Source organism: Oenanthe melanoleuca, chromosome 5 (assembly GCF_029582105.1).
Source record: "Oenanthe melanoleuca isolate GR-GAL-2019-014 chromosome 5, OMel1.0, whole genome shotgun sequence".
Classification (NCBI taxonomy): Eukaryota; Metazoa; Chordata; class Aves; order Passeriformes; family Muscicapidae; genus Oenanthe; species Oenanthe melanoleuca.
In genome coordinates this window covers 8,615,629-8,641,032 of record NC_079339.1, presented here as the reverse complement: position 1 = coordinate 8,641,032, position 25,404 = coordinate 8,615,629, and the positions used below count along the sequence as shown (strand labels likewise).

Sequence of the window (25,404 nt, the reverse complement as noted above, 5' to 3'; positions counted from 1 at the left end):
TTCCCCTCTGCTCTGACCACAGCTGGGGACCACATCCCACCCTCCACCATGGAGCTGAGCCTGACCTCCCCACCTCCCTCATCTCCCGTGACAGACAGTGAAGGAGATGATTCCTGTGGGATCAATGTCACCGATGTGGCCATAGACGGTGTCACGCTGTTCATCTGCCTCTGTGGGCTGGTTGGGAATGGGGCTGTCCTCTGGCTCCTTGGATTCCACATCCGCAGGAACCCCATCACCGTCTACGTCCTCAACCTGGCTGTGGCCGACTTCACCTTGCTCGTCTTCATGGTCCCCTCCTCCCTGCTCTACCTGCTAGATGATGTGTCCTGCTCCATTGTCGTGTCCCTGAAGCACCTGAGGTCCCTTCTCCTGCTTTCCCTGTTCTCCTACAACATGGGGCTGTACCTGCTGACAGCCATCAGCATCGAGAGGTGCAGCTCGATTCTCTTCCCCCTCTGGTACCGCTGCCGCCGTCCCCAGCACCTGTCCTGGGTGGTGTGTGCCCTGCTCTGGGCACTCTCCATCACTGTCATGGTGGTGGTGACCTCCCTGTGCCTGTCACAGGACCATGAGCACTGCCAGGTGGCTCTCATCTCCATGTATGCCCTCAACTTTCTCATCTTTGCTCCACCCATGGTAATCTCCAATGTGATCCTCTTCATCAAGGTCCTGTGTGGATCCAAGAGACGTCAGCCTAAGAGGCTCTACATCGTTATCTTCCTCACTGTGCTCTTCTTCCTCATCTTTGGAGTGCCCCTAAGCCTCTGCAATTTCCTGCAGCAGCTTGATTACATATTTGAGTACTCCCAGGTGGTTTTCCTGCTGGCCTGCATCAACAGCAGCATCAACCCCTTCATCTACTTCTTGGTGGGGAGTGGCTGGAGGCACTGCTCTGTCACATCCCTCCAGGTCGCCTTCCGGAGGGTCTTTGAGGAGACAGGGATCACCACAGTCTCCAGCTGAGAGGTCACTGTGGTCCCTCTGGCCGTGCTGCCCATGCTGCCTTCATGCTCAGCTGCCCATCATTGCTCCCAGCCAGGCCTGCAGATCATCCTCCTGCAGCTGTGTGTCAGGACGCATCCCATAGCTTTTCCCATCCCACTGATCCATGATGTTGTGTTCATCCCTATCCCTATCCCTATCCCTATCCCTATCCCTATCCCTATCCCTATCCCTATCCCTATCCCTATCCCTATCCCTATCCCTATCCCCATCCCCATCCCCATCCCCATCCCCATCCCCATCCCCATCCCCATCCCCATCCCCATCCCCATCCCTATCCCTATCCCTATCCCTATCCCTATCCCTATCCCTATCCCTATCCCTATCCCTATCCCTATCCCTATCCCTATCCCTATCCCTATTGCATCCTCGTCCCACCAGAATTCCCACCCCAGTCCAATCCCTAAACCATCCTCATCTCGACTCCCCTTCACTGTTGCCTGTCCCCATCCTATCCCCATGCTGCTTCCCATTCCTATCTCTGCTCTTTTCTCCATGCCATGCCATGCCATCCCATCCCGTCCCGTCCCGTCCCGTCCCGTCCCGTCCCGTCCCGTCCCGTCCCATCCCATCCCATCCCGTCCCATCCCATCCCGTCCCGTCCCGTCCCGTCCCGTCCCGTCCCGTCCCGTCCATCCCGTCCCGTCCTTTCCGTCCCACAGGTTTCCCAGCTGGCGTCCGTTCCACCCGGAGCGCGGCCGTCGGGCTGTGCTGCCCTCCGATGGGAATATTTGGGATTGCCGGCACCCAGACCCTTCCCGATCCACTCTTAGGTGCCCGATCCCCCCCTGGGGCCACCTTCCTCCCTGACAGCCCCGCTCCTGCCCCGCTCCTCCCGGTATCCCCGGCAGTGCCCCGCTCCTGGCCATTCCTCGCTCCTCCGCCCCAATAAAAGCTCCTGGATACATCCCGCTGTCGCCTCTTATCCCTCTCCAAGGGAGGCTGGGGGGCGGGATACCACGGGTGAAGCTGCTCTGGAGGAGAATCTCCCAGAGAAACAGTCCCCGAAAACCGCATGGGGCATCCTGGGGGGAGCATCCCATGGGGAGGGACTGGAGCGTCAGGCACGGGGCTGGGAGGGATGGGAAGGACGGGAGGTGGGTGGGCTGAGAGGGGGAGTGGGATGGGAGGTTGTGGGTGGGTTTGGGACATGGCGGGATTGTGGATGTAGTGGGAAAGTGTGGGATGTGGTGGGGCTGAAGGAAAGATGTGGGATGTGGTGGGGCTGGTGACCTCAGGAAAAGCACAGGGAGGCGAGTGACAAACACAGATGTCACCCTGCTCCTGGCAGGGGGTGGCCGTGCTGAGGACCGCAGCCTCCTCCTGTCCTTGCTGCTGCACCATCCAAGCCCGCTGAGGGAGCAGCTGAAGGCAGAGGAGAGGAAGAATTCCTGAATGCAGAAAGTCTTTTGTACCCGACTCACAAACTTAAAAATTAAAGGCCTTGGGGCAGATCTCTGCTGTGACACTCTGGGAGCAGCCAGGTGGGAATGCTGAGCCCCTGGGCCGTCCTGTCCCTGCTGGCTGTGCTGGTGCCAGCCCAGCTCTGGGCACTCGGGATCGTGGTTGCTCCAGGTAGCACAATCCACGGATGTGTCCCCTTCCTCCAGCCACATTCCTGGCTGGCAGCAGTAGCCTGGGGAACCCGGGGAGCGCTGGCAGAGGGGGCAAAGGCAGCTCGGGGTTCACGATGCCGTTTATTGATCTCAGACCGCAGTGGGATGCAGGAACCAGGTGCCAGGGGGACTTTTGGGATCACAGCGCTGTGAGGCATGACCCCTTTTGGGGAATAGTGTTCTAGGACCCATGAGAGAGGAGGAAAGCCATGCTCTCTGCAGAGCATCCCTCCCACACTGCCCTTGGTACTGCCCCTGCTCCCTTCTCCTGCAGGATTACAGCACCACAGGGAGGGTGATACCACGGCTATTTATTAATCAAATGACTCGAGGAAGCCCTCAGACACTGTCCCGGGGTCCTTCAGCAGAGCAGTGGAAGGGATCAGCAAGCTGGGACAGCTGTGTCCATGTCAGGATCAATGCCATGGGCATTGCTTTCTTCTGGCTCCTCAAAGAGCCTCTGGAGGGAGAGCCGGAGGGACCCCACGGAGCAGCGGCTCCAGCAGCTCCCTGCCAGGAAGTAGATGAAGGGGTTGATGGTGCTGTGGATGCAGGTGAGCAGGAAAACAACCTGGGAGGACACAACCGTGTAATCAAGCTGCTGCAGGAAGTTGGAGAGGCTGAGGGGGAGAGCAAAGAGGAGGAAGAAGAGCACAAGGAGGAAAATAACAATGTCAAGTCTCTTGGGTTGTCGCTCATGGGAGCCGCACTTGACCTTAATGAAGAGGATTGTGCTGGAAATGAGCATGGCTGGGGTAAAGAGGAACAGGTTGAGGGTGTACATGGAGATGAGGGACACCTGGCAGTGCTGGTGCTCCTGTGACAGGCACAGGGAAGTAACTGTGACAACGACAGCGATGGAGAGTGCCCAGAGCAGGGCACACACCACCCAGGACAGGCGCTGGGGACGGCGGCAGCGGTGCCAGAGTGGGCAGAGGATGGATGTGCACCTGTCAATGCTGATGGCTGTCAGCAGGTACAGCCCCAGGTTGTAGGAGAACAGGGACAGCAGGAGAAGGGACCTCAGGTACGTCAGGGACACGACAATGGAGCAGGACGCGTCCTCCAGCAGGTAGAGCAGGGAGGAGGGGAGTGCAAAGTGGAGGAAAGCGAAGTTGGCGAAGGCCAGGTTGAGGATGTATAAGGTTTTAGGATTCCTTTGGAGAAAGCAGAGGACAGCCCCATTTCCACCCAGCCCACAGAGGCAGATGAGCAGTGTGACACCATCCACGGCCACATCAGTGACATCTATCTCACAGAGATCGTCTCCTTCAGTGGGTGAGGCAGGAGATGGGGACACGGTGGTCACCTCCATGGATGGACACTGGGCAGGCAGTGGGATGTAGCCCCAGGCTGTGGTCAGCGTGGGCGGGAGTCAGTGCTTGGAGAATCCAGGAAGGGATGACACAGCTGCTGAGCAGCTCCCTGCAGTGGGAAGGATTTGGTGGGGAGGAGTGAGATGTGCAGGGGAGGAGAATGCTGGAAATGGTGGGGTGGGAGAGGGAGGTGACATGGTTGGGATGTTCAGCAGGGGATGAGGAAGGGAAGCACAGGGCAGAAGAGGAGGGATTGGGGGAGGGCACTTTGGTCATCAGGAGAGGGTGTCAGGGACAAGCAGCTGCTGGAGGAGAGGAAGATGGGGAGGGAGGAAGGAAAACATTCCACTGACCTGTTCACTGTGGAGCAGCAGCAGGCAAAGGGGGTCTGTGCAGATCAGCGGTGCTTCCTGGTAGCTCTTGCTCCTTTGGGGTCAATATCCTAAAGTGGATCCTGCCTGGTCAGTAGCATGAAGAAGGAGAAAGTGTTCAGATCACCAGGAGCTCCCCAGTCCTGTCGTACCAGCTGCTGTCCATGCCCTATCCTGGTGTTGCTCCCCAAGACTTGGTGCAGTCATTGGGCAGTCGGAAGTTGCATCTTTGGCTACGTCAGAGCTCCACTTCTGTGGAGTAATTTGTTATGACTTTTTTCTTTTTTTTTTTTTTGTCCACTACGGAAGTGGTTTTTGCCAGATGCTCCACAGACAAAATTTTGCAATTGGCTGCTCATTTCTTCTTGATGAGAAACACTCCACTTCCCTGCACAATGTCCCATTCTCTAACCGCCTTCCCTCTCCTGGCACATTTTTACCAGTCCTCGTTTTTCTTCCCTGAGCGGTCATTGTCCCTGCAGCAGCAGGGAGATGCTGGTGGTGCTGGTGGCACTGGAATGCTGGCAGCGCTGGCAGTGCTGGCAGTGCTGGCAGTACTGGTAAGGCAGCTGGCTGCTTGTCAGAATCGTTTCGCATTCTGGGAAGAGCTCCGGGATCATTGCCAAAACCTCCCCTTGGCCAAAGGACGCTCAGCTGAGCTTCCTCGCTCTATCCCAATCCCATCCTCACTTCGGCTCCTCTTTCCTGGTGCCTGTCCCATCTCATCCCCATCCCCGCTCCCCCTCCCCGCTCTCCATCCTCCCCGCATCCTCTCCCATCCCGCAGGTTTCCCGACCGGCGGCGGCTTCTCTGCTCCGAGCACCGTCTGCCGGGCTCTGCTGTCCTCCAGTGGGGAGATTTGGGATCGGCAGCATGCAGACCCGCTCCGACTTTGTTTTCACCTCTCCAGATCCCTACGACACCCAGGCCCCTCCTCCCCCGGGGCAACCCATCTCCTCCAGCAGCCCGGCTCCTGCCCCGCTCCACCCGGGACTGCCGGCAGTGTCCCTGCCCCTCCTGGCCATGGTGTTCTAGCACCCGGGAGGGAGGAGGAAAACCCTGCTCCCGTGTGCTCCACTCAGAGCATTCCTCCCACATGCCCCTGCTCCCTTCTCCTGCGGGATTCCACCGCGGGAGTGTTCCAAAGGAGTGTTTGAGATCCATGATCACCGCCAAGGGGATCAGTAAAAAAACCAGATTTAATATTAAGCGTCAGCACAACGGAGTTCAGTGGCCAGGTTCACTCCAGCCCTGACTGCACAGGCACACCAAGGGAAAAAATCTTTACAAAGAAAATCCAGTCAATGCAACAGGAAATATGACACGTGTGTGGACTCAGACAGTCACTGCAAGGTCCTGTGCAAAATCGCCCTCAAAGACAGTGAAAGGCTCACCCTGGATGCGTTTGCAGCTCCTCACCAGGTGAAGAGTTGAGCCTCGAGGAGTGGGAGAGTTGGCCCAGGAGCTGTCAGCCTTCAAGGATCCTCTGAGTGGAGCAAATGGGAGATTTCCTAGCTCAGGTGACTCAAGGAAATCCACAGCCACTGTCCCAGGGTCCTTCAGCAGAGCAGGGGAAGGGATCAACAGGCTCAGACCCCTGTGTCCATAGCAGCATCATTGCTGCAGGCAGGGTTTTGTTTCAGCTCCCCAAACACCCTGTGGAGAGCCTTCCTTAGGGACAGCATGGAGCAGTGTCTCCAGCAACCCCCCATGGAGCAGTTTCTCCTCCAGCTCCCCACGAAGATGTAGATGAAGGGTTTTGTGCTGCTGTGGATGCAGATAAGTAGCAAAACCATCTGGGAGGACAGAACGATGTAACCGAACTGCTGCAGGAAATTGCAGAGGCTGAGTGGGAGAGCAAAGAGGAGGACAAAGAGCACAGTGAGGAGGATAACAATGTCGAGTCTCTTGGGTTGCTGCTGCTGGGGTCCACACTTCACTTTAATGAAGAGGATTGTGCTGGAAATGAGCATGGCTGGGGTAAAGAGGAAGAGGTTGAGGGTGTACATGGAGGTGAGGGACACCTGGCAGTGCATGTGCTCCTGGCAGAGGCAAAGAGAAGAAACTGTGACAATGAAACCGACGGACAGGGCCCATAAGAGGATATTTACCACTTCCAGACACTGCTGGGGACAGTGCCTGTTGTACCAGAGTGGGCAGAGGATGGACATGCACCTGTCGATGCTGACTGCTGTCATCAGATACAAGCCCAGGTTGTAGGGGAGCAGAGAAAGCAAGAAAATTGTCCTCAGGTAAGTCAGGGGCATGAGGATGGAACAGGACATGTTCTCCAGCAGGTAGAGCAGGGTGGAGGGGACCATGATGAGGAGGAAGAGGAAGTCGGCGAAGGCCAGGTCGAAGATGTAGAGTGTGATGGAGTTCCTGTGCTGGAGCCAGAGGACAGCCCCATTTCCAGCCAGCCCACAGAGGCAGATGAGCAGCAAGACACCATCTAAGGCCACATTGGTGACATCTACCTCACAAAAATTATCTTCAGTGGATGATGTGGGTGGTGGGGATACAGTGCTCACCTCCATGGATGGACACGGGGCAGGCAGTGGGATGTGGCTCCTGGCTGTGGTCAGAGTGGATGGGAGTCAGTGCTTGGAGAATCCAGAGATGGACCATGCAGCTCCTCAGCAGCAGCTCCCTGCAGTGGGAAGGATTCCGTAGAGAGAAATGAGATGTGCAGGAGAAGAGAGCGGTGGAAATTGTGGGGTGAGACAAGGAGGTGGGAGGGTTGGGCTGGTTGGTAGGACATTGATAAAGAACGTACAGAATAATCAATTTCTACTCTTCTGAAGTTGCTCAAGGACCAAATGGCCAAAAAGATAAAAGGCACACAGGATGATGAATGTAGCTGGAGCCAGTGCAGAAACACAGAAGGAGGCCTGCAGTGGTTTTGGGAAAGTTCTGTAACAAGAAGAAACAGTGCATGGCCAAAGGAAAAGTTCAAGGCAGGGTCACCTTCAATATTGCAGCACTCAGTGAATACAGCCACCAGAGACCCCTCTGAATGATCCTCCAGGATCATAAAAGTACTTTCAGAAGGAGGCTGACACGTGAAAATTAATTCTAGGAAAATGATGTTTATGTGTTAACGTGTTTATGTGTAATGTGTTAATGTTTTTATGTGTTAGATAAGAAAAACTTTTCACTATCTATGTGTGGATTTAATGGATAAAACCCCTGTTGTAAAGTCTCACCACAAACAACAAGTAGAGATCCTTCTGTGCCTGTTGTGTATGTAAAGAGGTGTGCTTCCTCATGCCTCCCCTTGTGTTAGAAAGTTTATTGTGGCTGATTTTGGTATCGCTTCCCAATCCCCATCTCCACTCGCCATGGCATCCCATCCCCTGGCCTCCCATGGCATCCCCTGGCATCCCATGCCATGCCATCACATGCCATGCCATGCCATGCTGTAATGGTTTTGAAAGCAAAACCAGTGAGACACTGCAAGTCAGAAATACAATTTAATAGGAAAAAAAGAGAAAAATAAAATGCATCCAATAGTGAAAAAGAAAAACCACTGAGGGAGTCAGAATACAACCTGACACCCTGCTAGTTAGGGTGGTGGCAGCAGTCTAGAGGAAGTGGTCTTGTTGAAGCAGTGATCCTGTGGAAAGGTCTGGTAACTCTTGTCCTCTGGAAACCAGTGGGTAAGGGCTGCTTTGGTGTTCCAAATCTCAGTTTTTATCCAAGGAGGAAAATATGTTGCTCCTCCCCCTGGGTGGAGCATGTCCCAGTGGCAGGATGCAATTTTTTCAGTCATGCAGTGGGACTCAATGGCCCATTAACAGAAGATATCTCCCTGGAGGAAGGGTGGGTTATGGGAGAGATAAAGAACATTGTTCCATCTGGTTTTTAACAGATGGCCCATTAGCAGAAGATATCTCCCACAGAGATAAGAATCACTGCCCTACATGGTTTCAGCAGATGGTGATCGAATACATAACCCTGGGCATATCTTTACATTGTAACCTAGGACACATGCTGTGCCACGCCATGCCATCCTGCAGATTTCCCAGCTGGGGGCCACTCTCTGGCTCTGAGCGCAACCTATAGGGCTCTTCTTCTCTCCCGTGGGGACATTCGGGATCTGTGACCCTTCCCGACCTCCTCCAGACCCTTCCAGAACCCTCCCACAACCTCCACATCTGCACCAGGGCTGCCTTTTCCCCCAGCAACCTTGCTCTGCACAGGACCATGAGGAGTCATTCATGCTCTTACATCTTAAAATTAACAATTTAGCAAAGAAATGACACTTAACAGCATTTAGCTGAAAAGGTATCTCATGACTTAACCTCACTTACAGGCCTGACTCACTCACTGCAGGGGCCCAGGAAAGCTCCAAGGGTCTCCTTTTGACTGCTCTTTACAGGGCCCCAAGAGATGGGCTTCAGTCATAACCATGTTTCACCCTGTCCACACTTCAGGCTGGAAACTTTCTGTGAAAGTGTGAGAACCGGGATGTTGTGCCATACAGGGAAATAAGATAATTTCCAAGGCTGTCCATAGAACCCAGGAGTTTGTTGGAGAGCAGCAGTTCCTGGGAGCAGAGGGTGTTTCTGATGAGCTGCAGAGGAGCTGAGACCAGGGGCTGCTCCTCAAGGCTGATACCTCAGGAGCATTTTTCAGATCCCAGTGCAGCCTGGAAAGGGGGAGGGGATGCACCATCACAGGGAGGGTGATACTGTGTATATTTATTCATCAGGTGGCTGCAGGAATCCCTCAGCCACTGTCCTGGGATTCTTCAGCAGAGTAGTGGAAGGGATCAACAGGCTCACACTGGTGTGTGAATGGAAGCATTACTGCTTCAGGCAATGTTTTCTTCTGGCTTCTTAAAGACCCTCCAGAGGAAGTCCCTTAGGGCCCCCAAAGAGCAGGGCCTCCAGTAGCTCCCTACCAGGAAGCAGATGAAGGATTTGATGGTGCTATTGATGCTGGTGAGGAGGAAAATAACCTTGGAGGATGAAATGGTTTGGCCAAGCTTCTGCAGGAAATACCAGAGGCTGAGTGGGAGAGGAAAGTGAGGAGGATAATGATGACAAGTCTCTTGGGTTGCTGCTGCTGGGAGCCAGACTTGTCCTTAATAAAGAGGATTGTGCTGGAAGTGATCATGGATGCAGCAATGCTGATGAGGTTGGGGGCGCACATGGAGATGGGAGACACCTCGCAGCGCTGGTGCTCCTGTGACAGACACAGGGAAGTAACTGTGGGACTGACAGCAGTGGCAGGGTAGAAGAAGGCCCACTTCAGCGCTTTTATCATCACCCTCAACAGGTGATGGGGAAGGTGGCAGGGGAGCAGAGTGGGAAGAGGATGGACCCGCACCTCTCGATACTGAGGAACATCAGCTGGAACAGCCCCACGTTGTAGCAGAACAGTGACAGCAGGAGAAGCAAGCTCAGAAACAACTGGGGCATGATAATGGAGCAGGACACCTTCAGGAGAAAGAGCAGGGTGGAAGGAACCATGAAGAGGAGGAACAGCAAATTGTCAAAGGTTTGCTTGAAGGGATTGTTGGTAATGAAGTTAATGAGGAGGAGGTGGACGACAGCCCCGTTCCCAGCCAGCCCACAGAGGCAGATGAACAGTGTCACAGTGTGTATGGCCTTGTTGTGACATCTATCTCACAGAGATTGTCCCCTTCAGTGGGGGAGGCAGGAGATGGGACACAGTGGTCATCTCCACGGATGGACACTGGGCAGGTAGCGGGATGTGGCCCCTGGCTGTGGTCAGAGTGGATGGGAGTCTGCTTGGAGAATCCAGGGATGGACCGTGTGTCCTGGTTTGAAATACAGGTATTTGCCAAGAAAAACAGGAACTCCTCTCTGAGATGGAGGGTGCAGGCATCTCCCTCCAAATTATTATAATTTTGGAATCAGGGACTCTCAGGAAGAGATATCCGGGTAGGAATAACAGTTCTTTTCTAATATATCTAAGAAGCAAAACCAACAACAGCTAAGAAAATTAACAACAAACAGAACAGTAACTCAGTTCCAGTCCTTTTTGGCTGCAGACACTCCTTCTCCGTGCTCAGCAGCGGTGGTGGGGGCAGGGCAGATCCCGCGCATCTGCAGAGGGCTGGGATGATGGCAGCAGCGGTCCAGGTGGGAGAGGAGAGGGATGGAGGAAGGGCTCCTCTCTCACCCTGGGGTCACGGCTCTTGGCTGTGTGCTTGGAGGTAGCAGGCTGGAGCGGGGAAGGCAGCAGTGCAGTGTTCCACAGCAGAGATGTGGCTCCCGGCTTTGGGATGGCGGGGGTGATAGGGAACAGCATCGGCCATCCTTCCTCTGACCCCACCGGCGGTGAAAGAGCGAGTGCAGATCTCTCACCTCCTTTACCTGCTCGCCTCCACCCCCCACTCCTGCTGGGGTGTAACCAACAAGTTCTTAGCATCACAATGGGAAAAATTCTACTAAGAGAAAAGGGGAAAAAAAATCCTATCCCCAACACCATGGGACTCCTCAGCAGCTCTGTGCAGTGGGAGGATTCAGTGGGGAGGAGTGAGATGTGCAGGGGAGAAGAGTGGTAGAAATTGTCGGGTAGGAGAGGGAGGGTTGGGCTGGCTGGCAAGGTATTGCCAAATTACAGATAATAAATATTTTCAACTCCCCTGAAATTGCTTAAAGACTCTCTGGGCAAAAAGATAAAAGAACGGGCAAAAAGTGTAGACCCAGGATGATAAACATGACTTGAGGCAGTGGAGAAACAGATAAGGAGGCCTGCAGTATTTTTGGGGCAAGTTCTCTTACAAGAAGCAAGAGCACATGGCTGAAGGAAAAGTTGAAGGCAAGGTCACCTTTAATATTGCTGGACTCAGTGAATACGATCACCAGAGACCCTCTGGATGATCCTCCAGGATCATGCAAGGACTCCCAGTTGAAAGAAGATGCATGGAAATAAGTTCAAGGAAAACGGTGTTTATGTAGAAGATAAGAAAGACATTTTAATGATTACGTGTGGTTATAATGCATAAAACCTCTGTTGTGAAGTCTCACCACAAACAGAAATAAGGAGAGATCCTTATTCTGTGTGTCCTGCTGTGCAATGTTTCACATAAACTTTCTTCCATCTGATTTTGGAATCACTCCTCATCCCCATTCTCTGCCCCATTTCCCCTCCCATCCCATCCCACCCCATCCCATCCCATCCCATCCCATCCCATCCCATCCCATCCCATCCCATCCCATCCCATCCCATCCCATCCCATCCCATCCCATCCCATCCCATCCCATCCCATCCCATCCCATCCCATCCCATCCCATCCCAGGGGTTTACCAGCTGCTCTGGCTGCTCTCCAGCTCTGAGAGACCAACACAGCATGTTGGTCTCTGCTGTCCTCCAGTGGGGATATTTGGGATTGGCACATCCTGACTTCAACCTCAGATGCTCTCCTGATCCATCCTAACTGACTCAAACACCCTAAAAAACCCCGAGGCCGCCTTTCCACCAGCAGCCCGGCTCCTGCCCCGCTCCACCCGGGACTGCCGGCAGTGTCCCTGCCCCTCCTGGCCATGGTGTTCTAGCACCCGGGAGGGAGGAGGAAAACCCTGCTCCCGTGTGCTCCACTCAGAGCATTCCTCCCACATGCCCCTGCTCCCTTCTCCTGCGGGATTCCACCGCGGGAGTGTTCCAAAGGAGTGTTTGAGATCCATGATCACCGCCAAGGGGATCAGTAAAACAACCAGATTTAATATTAAGCATCAGCACAACGGAGTTCAGTGGCCAGGTTCACTCCAGCCCTGACTGCACAGGCACACCAAGGGAAAAAATCTTTACAAAGAAAATCCAGTCAATGAAACAGGGAATATGACACGTGTGTGGACTCAGACAGTCACTGCAAGGTCCCTGTGAAAAATCGCCCTCAAAGACAGTGAAAGGCTCACCCTGGATGCGTTTGCAGCTCCTCACCAGGTGAAGAGTTGAGCCTCGAGGAGTGGGAGAGTTGGCCCAGGAGCTGTCAGCCTTCAAGGATCCTCTGAGTGGAGCAAATGGGAGAGTTCCTAGCTCAGGTGACTCAAGGAAACCCAGAGCCACTGTCCCAGGGTCCTTCAGCAGAGCAGGGGAAGGGATCAACAGGCTCAGACCCCTGTGTCCATAGCAGCATCATTGCTGCAGGCAATGCTCTCCTTTGGCTCATTAGAGATCCTCTGGAGGCAGTCCGTAACGAGACTCCAGCAGTGCCTCCAGCAGCTCCCTGCCAAGAAGTAGATGAAGGGTTTCATGCTGCTGTGGATGCAGATGAGGAGGAGAACAACCTGGGAGGACACAGCCATGTAATGGAGCTGCTGCAGGAAATTGGAGATGCTGACAGGGAGAGTGAAGAGTGCAGTGAAGAAAACAACGATGTCGAGCCTCTCCGGGTGCTGCTGCTGGAGGCCACACTTGGCCTTAATGAAGAGGATTGTGCTGGAAATGGGCAGGGGTGCAACAAAGAGGAAGAAGTTGAGCGTGTACAGGGAGATGACAGCTCCCCAGCAGTGTTTGTGCTCATATGCCTGGCATAGAGAAGTGATGGTGGGGTTGAGAGCGATGACAGAGTAGAAGAAAGCCCACTGCAGGACTCTCATTACCACCCACAGCATGTACTGGGGAAGGTGGCAGCAGAGGTGGTAGCGAATGGACCTGCACCTCTTGGTGTTGATAAACATCAGCCGGTACAGCCCCATGTTGTAGGAGACCATTGACAGCTGGAAGAGGAAGCTCAAGTATACAGGAGGCATGATAACGGAGCAGGACACAGCCTCTACCAGGAAGAGTAGGGTGGAGGGGACCATGAAGAGGAGGAAGAAAAAGTCATCGAAGGCCTGGTTGAAGATGTAGCCAGTGACGGATTTCCTGCGTTGGAGCCAGAGTACAGCCCCGTTCCCAGCCAGCCCACAGAGGCAGATGAGCAGTGTCACACTGTGTATGGCCACATTGGTGACATCTACCTCACAGAGATCGTCCCCTTCAGTGGGTGAGGCAGGAGTTGGGGACACAGTGCTCACCTCCATGGATGGACACTGGACAGGCAGTGGGATGTGGCTCCTGGCTGTGGTCAAAGTGGATGGGAGTCAGTGCTTGGAGAATCCAGAGATGGACCATGCAGCTCCTCAGCAGCAGCTCCCTGCAGCGGGAAGGATTCTGTAGAGAGAAATGAGATGTGCAGGAGAAGAGAGCGGTGGAAATTGTGGGGTGAGACAGGGAGGTGGGAGGGTTGGGCTGGTTGGTAGGACATTGATAAAGAACGTACAGAATAATCAATTTCTACTCTTCTGAAGTTGCTCAAGGACCAAATGGCCAAAAAGATAAAAGAACCTAAAGGCAGGCACACAGGATGATGAATGTAGCTGGAGCCAGTGCAGAAACACATAAGGAGACCTGCAGTGGTTTTGGGAAAGTTCTGTAACAAGAAGAAACAGTGCATGGCCAAAGGAAAAGTTCAAGGCAGGGTCACCTTCAATATTGCAGCACTCAGTGAATGCGACCACCAGAAACCCCTCTGAATGATCCTCCAGGATCATAAAAGTACTTCCAGAAGGAGGCTGACACGTGAAAATTAATTCTAGGAAAATGATGTTTATGTGTTAGATAACAACTTTTTTCACTATCTATGTGTGGATTTAATGGATAAAACCCCTGTTGTAAAGTCTCACCACAAACAACAAGTAGAGATCCTTCTGTGTCTGTTGTGCATGTAAAGAGGTGTGCTTCCTCATGCCTCCCCTTGTGTTAGAAAGTTTATTGTGGCTGATTACTCCCCAATCCCCATCTCCAGCACTGTCTCCAAGCCATGCCATGCCATGCCATGCCATGCCATGCCATGCCATGCCATGCCATGCCATGCCATGCCATGCCATGCCATGCCATGCCATGCCATGCCATGCCATGCCATGCCATCCCAATCACCACTCCCCACCTTGAAGCACTGCTGATCTGGCTCTTCTGGCCTCCAGTCAGAACATTTGGGATCTGCATCCAGACTCTTCCTGAACCCTCCTGACCCCCTGACACGCCCAGAGCCTCTAGAGCCGCCTTCTCCAAAAGCCCCACTCCTGCTCTGCTCCACCCAGGACCAGGGACATCTCTGCTGTGACACTCTGGGAGCAGCCAGGTGGGAATGCTGAGCCCCTGGGCCATCCTGTCCGTGCTGGCTGTGCTGGTGCCAGCCCAGCTCTGGGCACCCGGGATCGTGTTTGCTCCAGGGAGCACAAGCCATGGGAGTGTCCTCTTCCTCCAGACATATTCCTGGCTGGCAGCAGGAGCTGGAGGGAGCTGGGAAGCGCTGGCAGAGGGGGAAAAGTCAACTCAGAGCTCACTATACTATTTATTGGTATCAGTGGTGGGCACTAGATGCCAGGGGGAATTTTGGGATCTCAGCAGTGTGTGCTATGATCCCTTTTGGGGGATAGTGTTCTAGGACCCGTGAGAGAGGAGCAAAGCCACTCTCCAATGTGCTCTCCTCAGAGCATCCCTCCCACATGGGCCTTGGCACTGCCCCTGCTCCCTTATCCTGCAGCAATAAATGTGGGACTGTGATCCTCTGGATATTTACTAATCAGGCTACTCATGGAATCCCCCAGCCACTGTCCTGGGGTGCTTCATCAGTGCAGTGAAAGGGATCAACCCCCTCAGACCCCTGTGTCCCTGGGGGCATCATTGCTGTTGGCTGTGTTTTCTTCTGGCTCCTCATGATTCCCCGCAGAGATTCCCTCAGGGATGCCATGGAGGAATTCTTCCAGCATCTCCCTACCAAGAAGTAGATGAAGGGTTTGATAGCGTTATTGATGCCAGCAAGCAGGAAAAGCAGGATGATGTAGCTGAGCTGTTGCAGGAAATTTCAGAGGCTGAGGGGGAGAATGATGAGGAGAGAGAGGAAGATAAAAATGTGGAGACTTTTGGTCTTGCAATTCTCTGAGCAGCACGTTCCAGAATGCAGAGGAATATGCTGGAAATGAGCATGAAGGGAGCAAAAAGGAGGAGGTGGAGGGTGTACATGGAGATGAGAGGCATCTGGCAGAGCTCTTCATGAAACTGGCACAGGGAAGCCACTGTTGGATTGAGAGTGATGACAGCAAAGAAGGCTGACGGCAGGGCACTCATCACCACACAGAGGCTCAGGAAAGAATCAGCATCAGCAGCAGCAGAACTAATTGAAGGCTAGAGACCCTAACCCTGTGTGTTCATGAACTCCACATGGTGCAGGCCCACCCTGGAACACAAGAGAAAGAGCTGGAAGAGGAAGCTCAAGTACCCCAGAAGCACAGTAGCAGAGCAGGACACATCCTCTAAAGGAGGAGCAGGGAGGATTGGAGCATGAGGAAGAGAAAGAGGAAGTCGGCAGAAGCCAGGGCTGAAGATGAAGTCAGTGGTGAAGCTGATGTTGAGGAGGTAGAACCAGGGAGGTTCCCAGCCAGCCCACAGAGGCAGATGAGCAGTGTCACACTGTGTATGGCCACATCAGTGACATCTATCTCACAGAGATCATCTCCTTCAGTGGGTGAGGCAGGAGATGGGGACACGGTGGTCACCTCCATGGATGGACACTGGGCAGGCAGTGGGATGTGGCTCCTGACTGTGGTCAGCGTGGATGGAAGTCAGTGGTTGGAGAATCCAGAGGTGGACCATGCTGCTCCACAGCAGCTCCCTGCAGTGGGAAGGATTTCCTAGAGAGGAGTGAGATTTGCAGGGGAGGAGGATGGTGGAAATGATGAGCTGGGAGAGGAAGGTGGGAGGGTTGGGATGTTAATCAGGGAATCTGGAAAGAAAGGACACGGCAGAGGAAGGAGCACCTGGGGACGGCACTGCAGATGGCAGGAACAGAGCAGCTGCTGGAGGAGAGGAAGGTGGGGGAGGGAGGAAGGAAAACATTCCACTGACCTGTTCAGTGTGGGGCAGCAGCAGGCAAAGGGGGTCTGTGCAGATCAGCAGTGCTTCCTGGTACCTCTTGCTCCTTTGGGATCCATGTCCTAAAGTGGATCTTCCCAGGTCAGTTACATGAAGGAGAAAGTGCCCAGACCACCAGGAGCTCCCACTCCAGTCCCTCTGGCTCCTCTCCATGCCCTCTCCCACTATTGTTTCTCAAAGATCAGTGGGGTTCCAGGCTGAATGCCCACTGTTCAGTGACCTCAGCAAAGCCACAGGGAGGGGTTGATGCCACATGGAACCAGTGGTGACAAACACAGATGTCACCCTGCCCCTGGAAGGGAGTGGCAGTGCCAAGGACTACAGACTCCCCCTCTCCTTTTAGCTGCATCATCTGAGCCCACTGAGAGAAAGGCCAAATCCAGGGCAGAGGAAGAATTTCTGAAGGCACAAAACCACCAGAAAGGATATCAATAAAACCAGGTTTAATATTAAGCAAACACAGACCAAAGCACTGTCCCTGTGTGTGTTTCTGTGTGTTCAGGTGCGTGTGACAAAAGGACAGTGAGGGTAAGGATAAAAAGGAAAATGACCTAAAAAGTTTACAGCACTCAAACTTAACAGTACTTCAGTTATACCTTAAACTTAGCACACTTAGGGGGGGAATAACACTTAACAACATTTAAAATAACTTATGCCTTGTACTTCTTTACAGGCCTGACTCACTCAGATGTCTCAGGCACTAAAACACCTGAGAGAGCAGCATTGCTCCCACATTTGCCATGGCAGATGCACACGTGTGTGCACACAGACAGAGCCAGTGCAAGGTCCCTGTGAGAAATTCCCCTTGGAGGCAGGGAAATGCTCACTGTGGATCCGTTTGCATCTCCTCACTGTGCCAAGGGCTGAGCCTCGAGCAGTGGGGGGATTGGCCCAGGACCCGTCGGTGTTCGGGGATCACCCGAGGGCAGCAAATGGGAGAGATCCCGGCTGGGAGAGGCCCCACTCCCAGGGAGGTTCTGGTCAGAACTGCTGGGGCCCAGGAGAGCTCCAAGGGTCTCCTTTTGGACCACTGTTTACAGGGCCCCAAGGGATGGGCTTCAGTCACAACCATGTTTCATCCTGGCCACACTTTGGGCTGGCAGCTTTCTGTGAAAGTGTGAGAACAGGGATGTTGTGCCATTCAGGAAAGTGAAATAATTTCCAAGGCTGTCCATAAGACCTGGGAGGTTGCTAGACAGTAGCAGTTCCTGGGAGCAGAGGATGTTTTTGATGAGCCCTGGAGCTGTTCCTCAAGGCGGATGCCTCAGGAGCATTTCTCAGATCCCAATATAGCCTGGGAAGGGGGAAGGGATGCATCAGCACAGGGTGGGTGACACTGTGGATATTTATTCATCAGGTGGCTCAGGGAATCTCTCAGCCACTGTCCTGGGGTCCTCCAGCAGTGCAGTGGAAGGGATCAATGGGCTCAGACCGTTGTGTCTGTGATGGCATCATTACTGCAGGCAGGGTTTTCTTCTGGCTCCTCAAACACCCTGTGGAGAGCCTTCCTTAGGAACTTCATGGAGCAGTGGCTCCTGCAGCTCTCCATGGAGTAGTGTCTCCTGCAGCTCCCCACCCAGAAGTAGATGAAGGGTTTGATGCTGCTGTTGATGCAGGCGAGTAGGAAAACCACCTGGGAGGACACAACTGTGTAACCGAGCTGCTGCAGGAAATACCAGAGACTGAGGGGCAGACTGGAGAGTGCAATGAGGAAGATAACCATGTCGAGCCGCTTGTGTTGCTGCTGCTGGGAGCCAGGCATGAAATGAGTGAAGAGGATTGTGCTGGAAATGACCATGGGTGCAGCAAATAGGAAGAGGTTGAAGACGTACATGGAGAGGAGAGGCACCCAGCAGTGCTCCTGCTGGTGTGACTGGCACAGGGAGGTCACGGTGGGATTGACAACGATGACAACAAAGAAGAAGGCCCAGAACAGGACACTCATCAATACCCACAACAGGCGGTCAGGAAGTTGGCAACCGCAGCAAAACAGGCAGAGGATGGACCTGCACCTGTCGATACTGATGAACATCAGCCGGTACAGCCCCATGTTGTAGGAGAACAGTGACAACTGGAAAAGCAAGCTCAAATACATCTGAGGCATTATAGCGGAGCAGGAGACTTCCTCCAGCAGGAAGAGCAAAGTGGAGGGCACAGTGAAGACGAGGAAGAGGAAGTCGGTGAAAGCCTGGTTGAAGATGAAGTCGGTGATGCCATGAATGTGGAGGAGCCAGAGGACAGCCCCGTTCCCAGCCAGCCCACAGAGGCAGACAAGCAGTGTCACACTGTGTATGGCCACGTTGGTGACATCTATCTCACACTCACCAGGTCCGTTGGTTGGTGAGCTGAAAAAAGGGGACACGGTGGTCACCTCCATGGAGGGACTCTGGGCTGGTGATAGGATGTGTACCCCGGCTGTGGTCAGAGCCGATGGGAGTCAGTTGTTTGAGAATTCAGGCATGAACCACACGGTTCCTCAGCAGCTCCCAGCAGCAGGAAAGATTCAGTGGGGAGAAATGCAGGGGAGGAGTTTGGTGGAAATGGTGGGGTGGAGAGGGAGGTGGGAGGGTTGGGCTGGTTGGCAAGGTATTGATAAATAACTTACAGAATAAAAATTTTCAACTCCCCTGTAGTTGCTTAAAGAATTTCTGGGCAAAAAGATAAAAGGACAGGCAAAAAATGTGGACCCAGGATGATAAACATGACTTGAGACAGTGGAGAAACAGATAAGGAGGCCTGCAGTATTTTTGAGGCATTTTCTCTTACAAGAAGCAAGAACATATGGCTGAAGGAAAAGTTCAAGACAAAGTCACCTTTAATATTGCTGGACTCAGTGAATACGATCACCAGAGACCCTCTGGATGATCCTCCAGGATCATGCAAGGACTCCCAGTTGAAAGAAGATGCATGGAAATAAGTTCAAGGAAAACGGTGTTTATGTAGAAGATAAGAAAGATATTTTAATGATCATGTGTGATTATAATGCATAAAACCCTTGTTTTAAAGTCTCACCACACACACAGATAAGGGAGAGATCCGTGTTTTCTCCTGCCCAATATTTCACATGAACTTTATTCTGTCTGATTTTGGTATCACTCTTCAATCCCATCTCTGCCCCATATCCCATCCCATCGCATCGCATCCCATCGCATCCCATCGCATTGCATCCCCTCCTATCCCACCCCACCCCACCCCATCCCACCCCATCCCATCCCATCCCATCCCATCCCATCCCATCCCATCCCATCCCATCCCATCCCATCCCATCCCATCCCATCCCATCCCATCCCATCCCATCCCATCCCATCCCATCCCATAGCCACTACCTGCCTTGAAGTGCTGCCTGCCAGGCTCTGCTGCCCTCCAGTCAGAACATTTGGGATTGGCTGCATCTAGATCCGTCCTGGCCCCTCCTGACCCCCCCCGATACTCCCAGAGGCCCCAGGGCTGCCTTCCCTTCCTGAAATCCCCACTCCTGCTCTGCTCCACCCAGGACCAGGGACATCTCTGCTGTGACACTCTGGGAGCAGCCAGGTAGGAATGCTGAGCCCCTGGGTCATCCTGTCCCTGCTGGCTGTGCCGGTGCCGATCCAGCTTTGGGCACTCGGGATCCTGCTTGCTTCAGGGAGAACAAGCCATGGGAGTGTCCCCTCCCTCCAGCCACATTCCTGGCTGGCAGCAGGAGCCAGAGGAAGCTGGGAAGTGCTGGCAGAGGGGGTGAAGGCAGCTCAGGGTTCATGATGTTGTTTACTGATATCAGACTGCGGTGGGATGCAGGAACCAGGTGCCAGGGGGAATTTTGGGATCACAGTTGTGAGGCACGATCCCTTTTGGGAAAGTGTTCTAGGACCTGTAAGACAAGATGAAAGCCACTCTCCAGTGTGTCCCCTGCTCTTTCTGGCTTTCAAGTTCTAGGACCCAGGAGAGAGGAGGAAAGCCCAGCTCCAATGTGCTCTGCAGGAGAACACAGGATGGTAAATGTGGCTGGAGCCAGTGGAGAAACAGATGAAGAGGTCTGCAGTGGTTTTGGAGCAAGCCCATTGTGTTGCGTGGTGACCTGGTTCAAGCCCAGCATGGCAGCCTTAATCCCGGGCCACTCGGTCCGTATGCTCCTGGACACCAACGTGGTGGACAGCAAATGGCGTTTATTGAAGGGTCACAAGGGTTTTTATAGCTTGGGCAGTCAGTGTCATTTCCTTCTGCTCACGTCCGGCTGGGTGCGGCCTGGTACGGAGCAAAGGTCTGACTGCGAGGGGGGAAGGGGTCCTGACTGACCGAAGAGCCCGATATCTTCTGCACGCATATCCCTAACTCTCCACATTTCCCCCCTCCCTCATGATTAGTAAAAATCATATAAAATTATAAAATGTAGACATTATAAAATTTCATGGGTTAGTAAAATTAGTATAAAATTGTAAATGTGTTAGTAATAGGCATGCCTTAAAGTAATTGTCGGCGTTCAAGGAACATAATGTTAATCGTTTCTAAATACTTTTTAATGAATAGCACCAATTTGTTTAATATGCAAGGCCTGAAGATTAGTATTAGTACGATTATAGTGAGTGGGCCTATTAGGGTAGAAATTAGGGTGGTGAGCCATGGGGACCGGTTGAACCAGGATTCAAACCAGCCCTGTTGAGCTTCTCTGTCCACTTTTCTTAGGTTTAGTCTGTCTCTCAGTTCGGCCATGGAGTCTCTAACGACTCTGGTGTGGTCTGCATAAAAGCAGCATTCCTTTTTTAAGGCGGCACACAGGCCTCCTTGCTGCATGAACAAAAGGTCCAGTCCTCATCTGTTTTGGAGGACAACCTCTGAGAGTGAGGAAAGGGATTTTTCTAGGGAAGAAATGGATTTCTTCATTTTTTTCAAGTCCTCGTCAACAGTCATCTGCAGTTGGGCCAGTCCCTGATGTTGCGTTGCAAGGGCTGAGACGCCTGTGGCAGCACCGGTAGCTCCTAAACCGAGGAGCATTGCGATGGTGATGCCCGTTATCACTTCTCGCTTGTGGAGCCGGTCGGGTTCCTCGAACAAGCGGTACTCTTCTTCTTCCTGGCGATACAGGACTCTGGGGACAATTAAAACTTGGACACAAAAGTCGGTAGATCGAAAGATCCAATTTGTCAAGGAGTACACATGGGCTTACCCTGGATCGTTGACAGACCCACATTCCTGATGCAGCTGGGATCACCCACTGGAACTTCCCCCCTTTAAGCTTGACGAATTCCTGGCAGACGTTGCCCATCCGCTTTGCCACGGTTGCATTGCCAAAGCATTTGCCTTGGCCCGTAACCTGGCTTAGGGTAATGCCTCTCCGGGGGGTGTCCCATCTGCATTGGCGTGGACTGTCTGACTTTGAAAAGATGAGTGGGAGATCGAGGGCAACACCTTCGTAAAAAAGAGGTCGTGCATCATAGCATAACCAGCGTGATTCTGTGAGGTTCAGGTTGGATTGGTTTAATGATAAAAAGGTAGCATTTAACACACTTAAAAATGGATTGGAGAGGGTTGGTTTGGCTAAGAGATCAGATGGGGAGGAGGTAGATTTTAGCATCTGTGTTTTGTGGCTAGAGCTATGGTTAGCAGCGATCTCCTTCCTGGGTCTACTCATTGCAAGAACCGGATTGGGTCCGACTGATTGGAATATTGGAGGTGGGAATCGGATAATTTGTATGTTCACCCAGATGCGGCAAGAAAGATGAACAAACGCTGTCCACGCTTCGCCCGTGGCCCGGCCATCATGGGTCGGCTGCAGGATTGTCATTATATAGCCTGTGAAGGTGTGCTGTTTCCTGCCTTGGGGCAAGATCATGTGCCCATCCATATCAAATTTTGGTTTGAGACAGCTGCGGGGAGTATACTTAATTTGCCGGAACTTATCAGGCTGTTGTGCTTTCCATCTATTGCTTGTCACAATAGTTTCACACCCCCAATATCCACAATATCCATACCCTGGGTAATTACAGTAACTTTTTCCTGGGTTGGAAGCAGAGCACCAATAGGTCTGAAATAATGTAATCTCCTCAAATTTGGGGAACCCTGTATGGGAGGGAAAAATGTCTTTTAGCTTGAACTTGAAAGATGGGGTGTCGGCTGTAACAATTTCTTTGATGACCCTCTCACCTGAGAGATGGTGTAGAACCCACTTGAACAGCTGGTGAGGGTAATGCTTTGTGTCTGCCTATCCTCTGCCTACTAACCCTAGAAACAGGATAACACAGAGATACCGTTGCTGCTTTGACTTTGAAGGTGTGATCTTCTCAGGTGATGCCGGGTTGCTCGGTGGTCTCTCTCTCTTTCCTGGTAGTGGGGTGTACGGGTTGTGGGGGCGTCCGATGATCCAGTCCTGCAAACAAAGTCTCACAATTCTCATTAGCTCCATTCTGAAGGTCTGGTTTGATAGATTTGAGTGGACACTATTTAATGTCCCCATCTTTTTTAACGGCCGCATACCCCCGCCCCGTGAGCACTAGTCTTCAACCTTGTTCCCACTCCCCTAGTTCATTTTTGATTACAACCCGTGGGTCTTTCTCTAGTGCTTGAGTGGCCCAGTGTCTCTGGGCGGGACTGTTTGTTTCATCCCCCCTAGGGAATTGATTCAACGCTAGCAGCGCGGTTGCTAGTATGCGTGCCTGGTCACTTGGAGGAATGGTATTGGTGAAGCCTTCTGTCTTTGCTAGTACTTTCAGTTTAGTTTTCAGAGTCTGATTTGCTCTTTCAACCATAGCTTGTGCTATTGTACGCGATGCCATGCACCAAGGCGATGTTCCATTTTGAGATGTATGCTTGGACCGTCTTTGAGATGAAGTTTGTGCCATTGTCTGTCTTGATTTGTTTTGGCACTCCAAGCCATACCATGACTGTCAGCCAATGTTGGATGGTCGCTTTGGAATCGGTCTTGGGTTGCTGTGTGGCTATGATCATACTGTTGTATGCATCCACGGTAACTGCGAGCCACGCTCGGGGTCTTAACAGCTGGCATTGTGTAAAGTCTGTTTGCCATATTTCTGAGGCTTTGAGGCCCCTGGGGTTGACGCCACTTGACCACAGTGGTGATTTTTGACAGTGAGGGCACGTGGCGACGCCGTGCTTTGCGTCCGCGGTAGAAATTCCGCACTTCTTTGCAAGTGCTTTTGCTCCGATGTGAAGGGATTAATGCAACTGACAGGCTTCTTTCAGCGTCCATACGCCTTTTGCGTCAGCGTCAGCCTTGTCATTGCCAATCTGGTAGAATCCTTTGATCTGGTCATGGCTGTTGACGTGGATGACTGATATGATGCCTTTCCAAAGGCACCATAACAGTGAATAGAGTGCTTCTTCTAGCATCGTTGCCACCGTGGACACTGACACACCTGGTCCAGACATGGCTAGGCAGAGCTTGGCCACAAATATGGAGTCAGTCACAATATTAAGGTGTTCTTCTGGGAACAGTCTTCACGCTAGCACTACGGCAGCTGCTTCAAGTTGTTGGACTGAAAGCGTGGGGTCGGTTGTCTTGATGCATTGCCATTGTTTTCCTGACTGCCATACTGCCGCTGCGGTGGAGGTCAGTGACAATGCGTCCGTGAAGACGGTCGGTCCTACCAGTGGTCGGTCGATTATCTTTGGTGGGAGGTTGATGTCAATGACCGTGAGCAGCTGAGTCCAAGGGGGTTTTGCAGCGTAGCGAATCTCTCCTCCGAAGCCTGCAAGGGCCATGGCTAGGTATTCAGATATTGTTGTTGACTGCGCGGAGAGCTGTTTGCGGAAGGGCAATTATATTTTGGCAGGTTCAATGCCCAGAAGTCTTAGGGCAAGTTTCCTGCCTTTCATGATGAGGCTGCTGAGGCACTCGACTCCTGGGGAAAAGGCGTGTGATGGTTTCCCCAAGACCACCCATTGTATTGGTTGGGCTTTGTTGGGGGGTCCTTGGGCTAGGGCTCCCACTCCCCCCTTTTTTGTAAAGTGGACATACAGATCGACCGGTGTACTTGAATCCCATCTGGTGAGTGTGCTCACTGACATCTGATGTTCGATAAAGTTGAGCGAGCTTCTGGTGTCAGGGTCTTCTGCTCCCATGGGTTCTTTCCTTTCAAGAGGTCATTTAGAGGGTCCATGACCTCGGGAGGAATCAGGACGATGTTGCGGACCCACTGTAAGGACCCTACCAATTGCTGCACATCATGAAGCATCTTGATATCTCGGCAGATTTTCATCTGGGGAGGGGTTACATAGGAGCTTGTGATTCCCACTCCTAGGAAAGTCACACACGGTCCCTTTTTTATTTTTGCACTCGCTATTTCGAAGCCATTTGTCTTTAAGGTGTTGGAGATGGTTGATACCAGCTGGTCTACTTGGCTTGTTGATGGTGCGGCGATCAGGATGTCGTCCATGTACTGATGATGGTCACAGTTGGATTGCTCTGCCAGACTGGTGCTAGCGCTCGGTCTACGGTGATCTGGCAGATGGTAGGGGAGTTGATCATTCCTTGGGGTAACATTTTCCAATGAAAGTGTAGGTTGGGCCACTGGCTGTTTGGAAAGAGGATGGAAAAGGGGAACCGCTCCTTGTCGTCTGCGTGCAGGGGAATAGAAAAGAAGCAGTCTTTGATGTCGAGCACTGCGCAGGGTTGTCCTGTCGGTATCATCGAGTTCATGGGCAGCAAAGTTTGTACCAGGCCCATCGGCTGGATTCTCTTGTTCACTTCCCGCAGGTTGTGCAGGAGATGAAAGCCTTCACTGGACCGTTTAGGTATTACGAAGATTGGGGTGTTCCATGGGCTCGTGGAGGGTTCTATATGATTCTTGTGTAACTCACGGCCAACTAGCTCAAGGAGAGCAATCATTTGAGGCTTGGACAAAGGCCACTGCTCGATCCTCAGCGGATCGACTGATTTCCAAGTTAGTCTGATGGGCAATGGTGGGTATGCGAAAGTGGCCCTTAGAATAAATTTGTCACCCTAAAGTCCAGCAGGGCTAGGGCATCACTTCCCAACAAGGATCGGCAATCCGACATGACGTACACCATGAGGGTGATAGTCCTTCCTGGTCCTCTCTTGGTGCAGAGTGTTATTGCTATCGGTTGGGTGCATTTGCAGGCTCGGGACAGCCCTCCAACTCCACCCACCATGGGGGCTTCTTCTAGCTTCCATGGTAGAGGCCAGTGTATGTCTGGGATGATGGTGACATCTGATCCTGTGTCCACCCAAACAGGAAGGCAGATGGC

The 25,404-nt window shown here is 52.6% G+C and overlaps 5 protein-coding genes across 6 annotated transcripts; 1 reads left to right on the top strand and 4 right to left on the bottom strand.

Moving 5' to 3' along the window:
- Positions 1 to 48: 48 nt before the first annotated feature.
- On the top strand, positions 49 to 966 carry LOC130253466 (mas-related G-protein coupled receptor member H-like). Its single transcript, XM_056492056.1, has one exon. It carries the CDS (start codon positions 49 to 51, stop codon positions 964 to 966), a length of 918 nt encoding a protein of 305 aa, XP_056348031.1.
- A 1,946-nt stretch (positions 967 to 2,912) lies between these two features.
- On the bottom strand, positions 2,913 to 16,283 carry LOC130253445 (mas-related G-protein coupled receptor member H-like). 2 transcript variants are annotated; one of them, XM_056492022.1, is made up of 3 exons: positions 16,177 to 16,283; positions 4,291 to 4,379; positions 2,913 to 4,046 (listed from the first exon to the last, which is right to left on the bottom strand). In XM_056492022.1, the coding sequence occupies exon 3, from the start codon at positions 3,934 to 3,936 to the stop codon at positions 3,004 to 3,006; it is 933 nt and encodes a 310-aa protein (XP_056347997.1). In that variant the 5' UTR covers positions 3,937 to 4,046; positions 4,291 to 4,379; positions 16,177 to 16,283; the 3' UTR covers positions 2,913 to 3,003. The 2 variants fall into 2 exon arrangements, with proteins under 2 accessions (XP_056347997.1, XP_056347998.1); XM_056492023.1 differs by lacking the exon at positions 4,291 to 4,379.
- Positions 5,898 to 6,986, bottom strand: LOC130253607 (mas-related G-protein coupled receptor member H-like). Its single transcript, XM_056492306.1, has one exon. It carries the CDS (start codon positions 6,843 to 6,845, stop codon positions 5,898 to 5,900), a length of 948 nt encoding a protein of 315 aa, XP_056348281.1. The 5' UTR covers positions 6,846 to 6,986.
- LOC130253472 (mas-related G-protein coupled receptor member H-like) lies at positions 12,045 to 13,310 on the bottom strand. Its single transcript, XM_056492061.1, has one exon. It carries the CDS (start codon positions 13,308 to 13,310, stop codon positions 12,396 to 12,398), a length of 915 nt encoding a protein of 304 aa, XP_056348036.1. The 3' UTR covers positions 12,045 to 12,395.
- Positions 16,284 to 16,646: 363 nt separating the features above from the next.
- On the bottom strand, positions 16,647 to 18,580 carry LOC130253435 (mas-related G-protein coupled receptor member A8-like). Its single transcript, XM_056492009.1, has one exon. It carries the CDS (start codon positions 18,578 to 18,580, stop codon positions 17,630 to 17,632), a length of 951 nt encoding a protein of 316 aa, XP_056347984.1. The 3' UTR covers positions 16,647 to 17,629.
- Between the last annotated feature and the right edge of the window lie 6,824 nt (positions 18,581 to 25,404).

Coding starts and splice junctions, on each gene's coding strand:
- LOC130253466 (XM_056492056.1), top strand. CDS start 49: ATGGAGCTGAGCCTGACCTCCCCACCTCCCTCATCTCCCGTGACAGAC.
- LOC130253435 (XM_056492009.1), bottom strand. CDS start 18,580: ATGGAGGTGACCACCGTGTCCCCTTTTTTCAGCTCACCAACCAACGGA.
- LOC130253607 (XM_056492306.1), bottom strand. CDS start 6,845: ATGGAGGTGAGCACTGTATCCCCACCACCCACATCATCCACTGAAGAT.
- LOC130253445 (XM_056492022.1), bottom strand. CDS start 3,936: ATGGAGGTGACCACCGTGTCCCCATCTCCTGCCTCACCCACTGAAGGA.
- LOC130253472 (XM_056492061.1), bottom strand. CDS start 13,310: ATGGAGGTGAGCACTGTGTCCCCAACTCCTGCCTCACCCACTGAAGGG.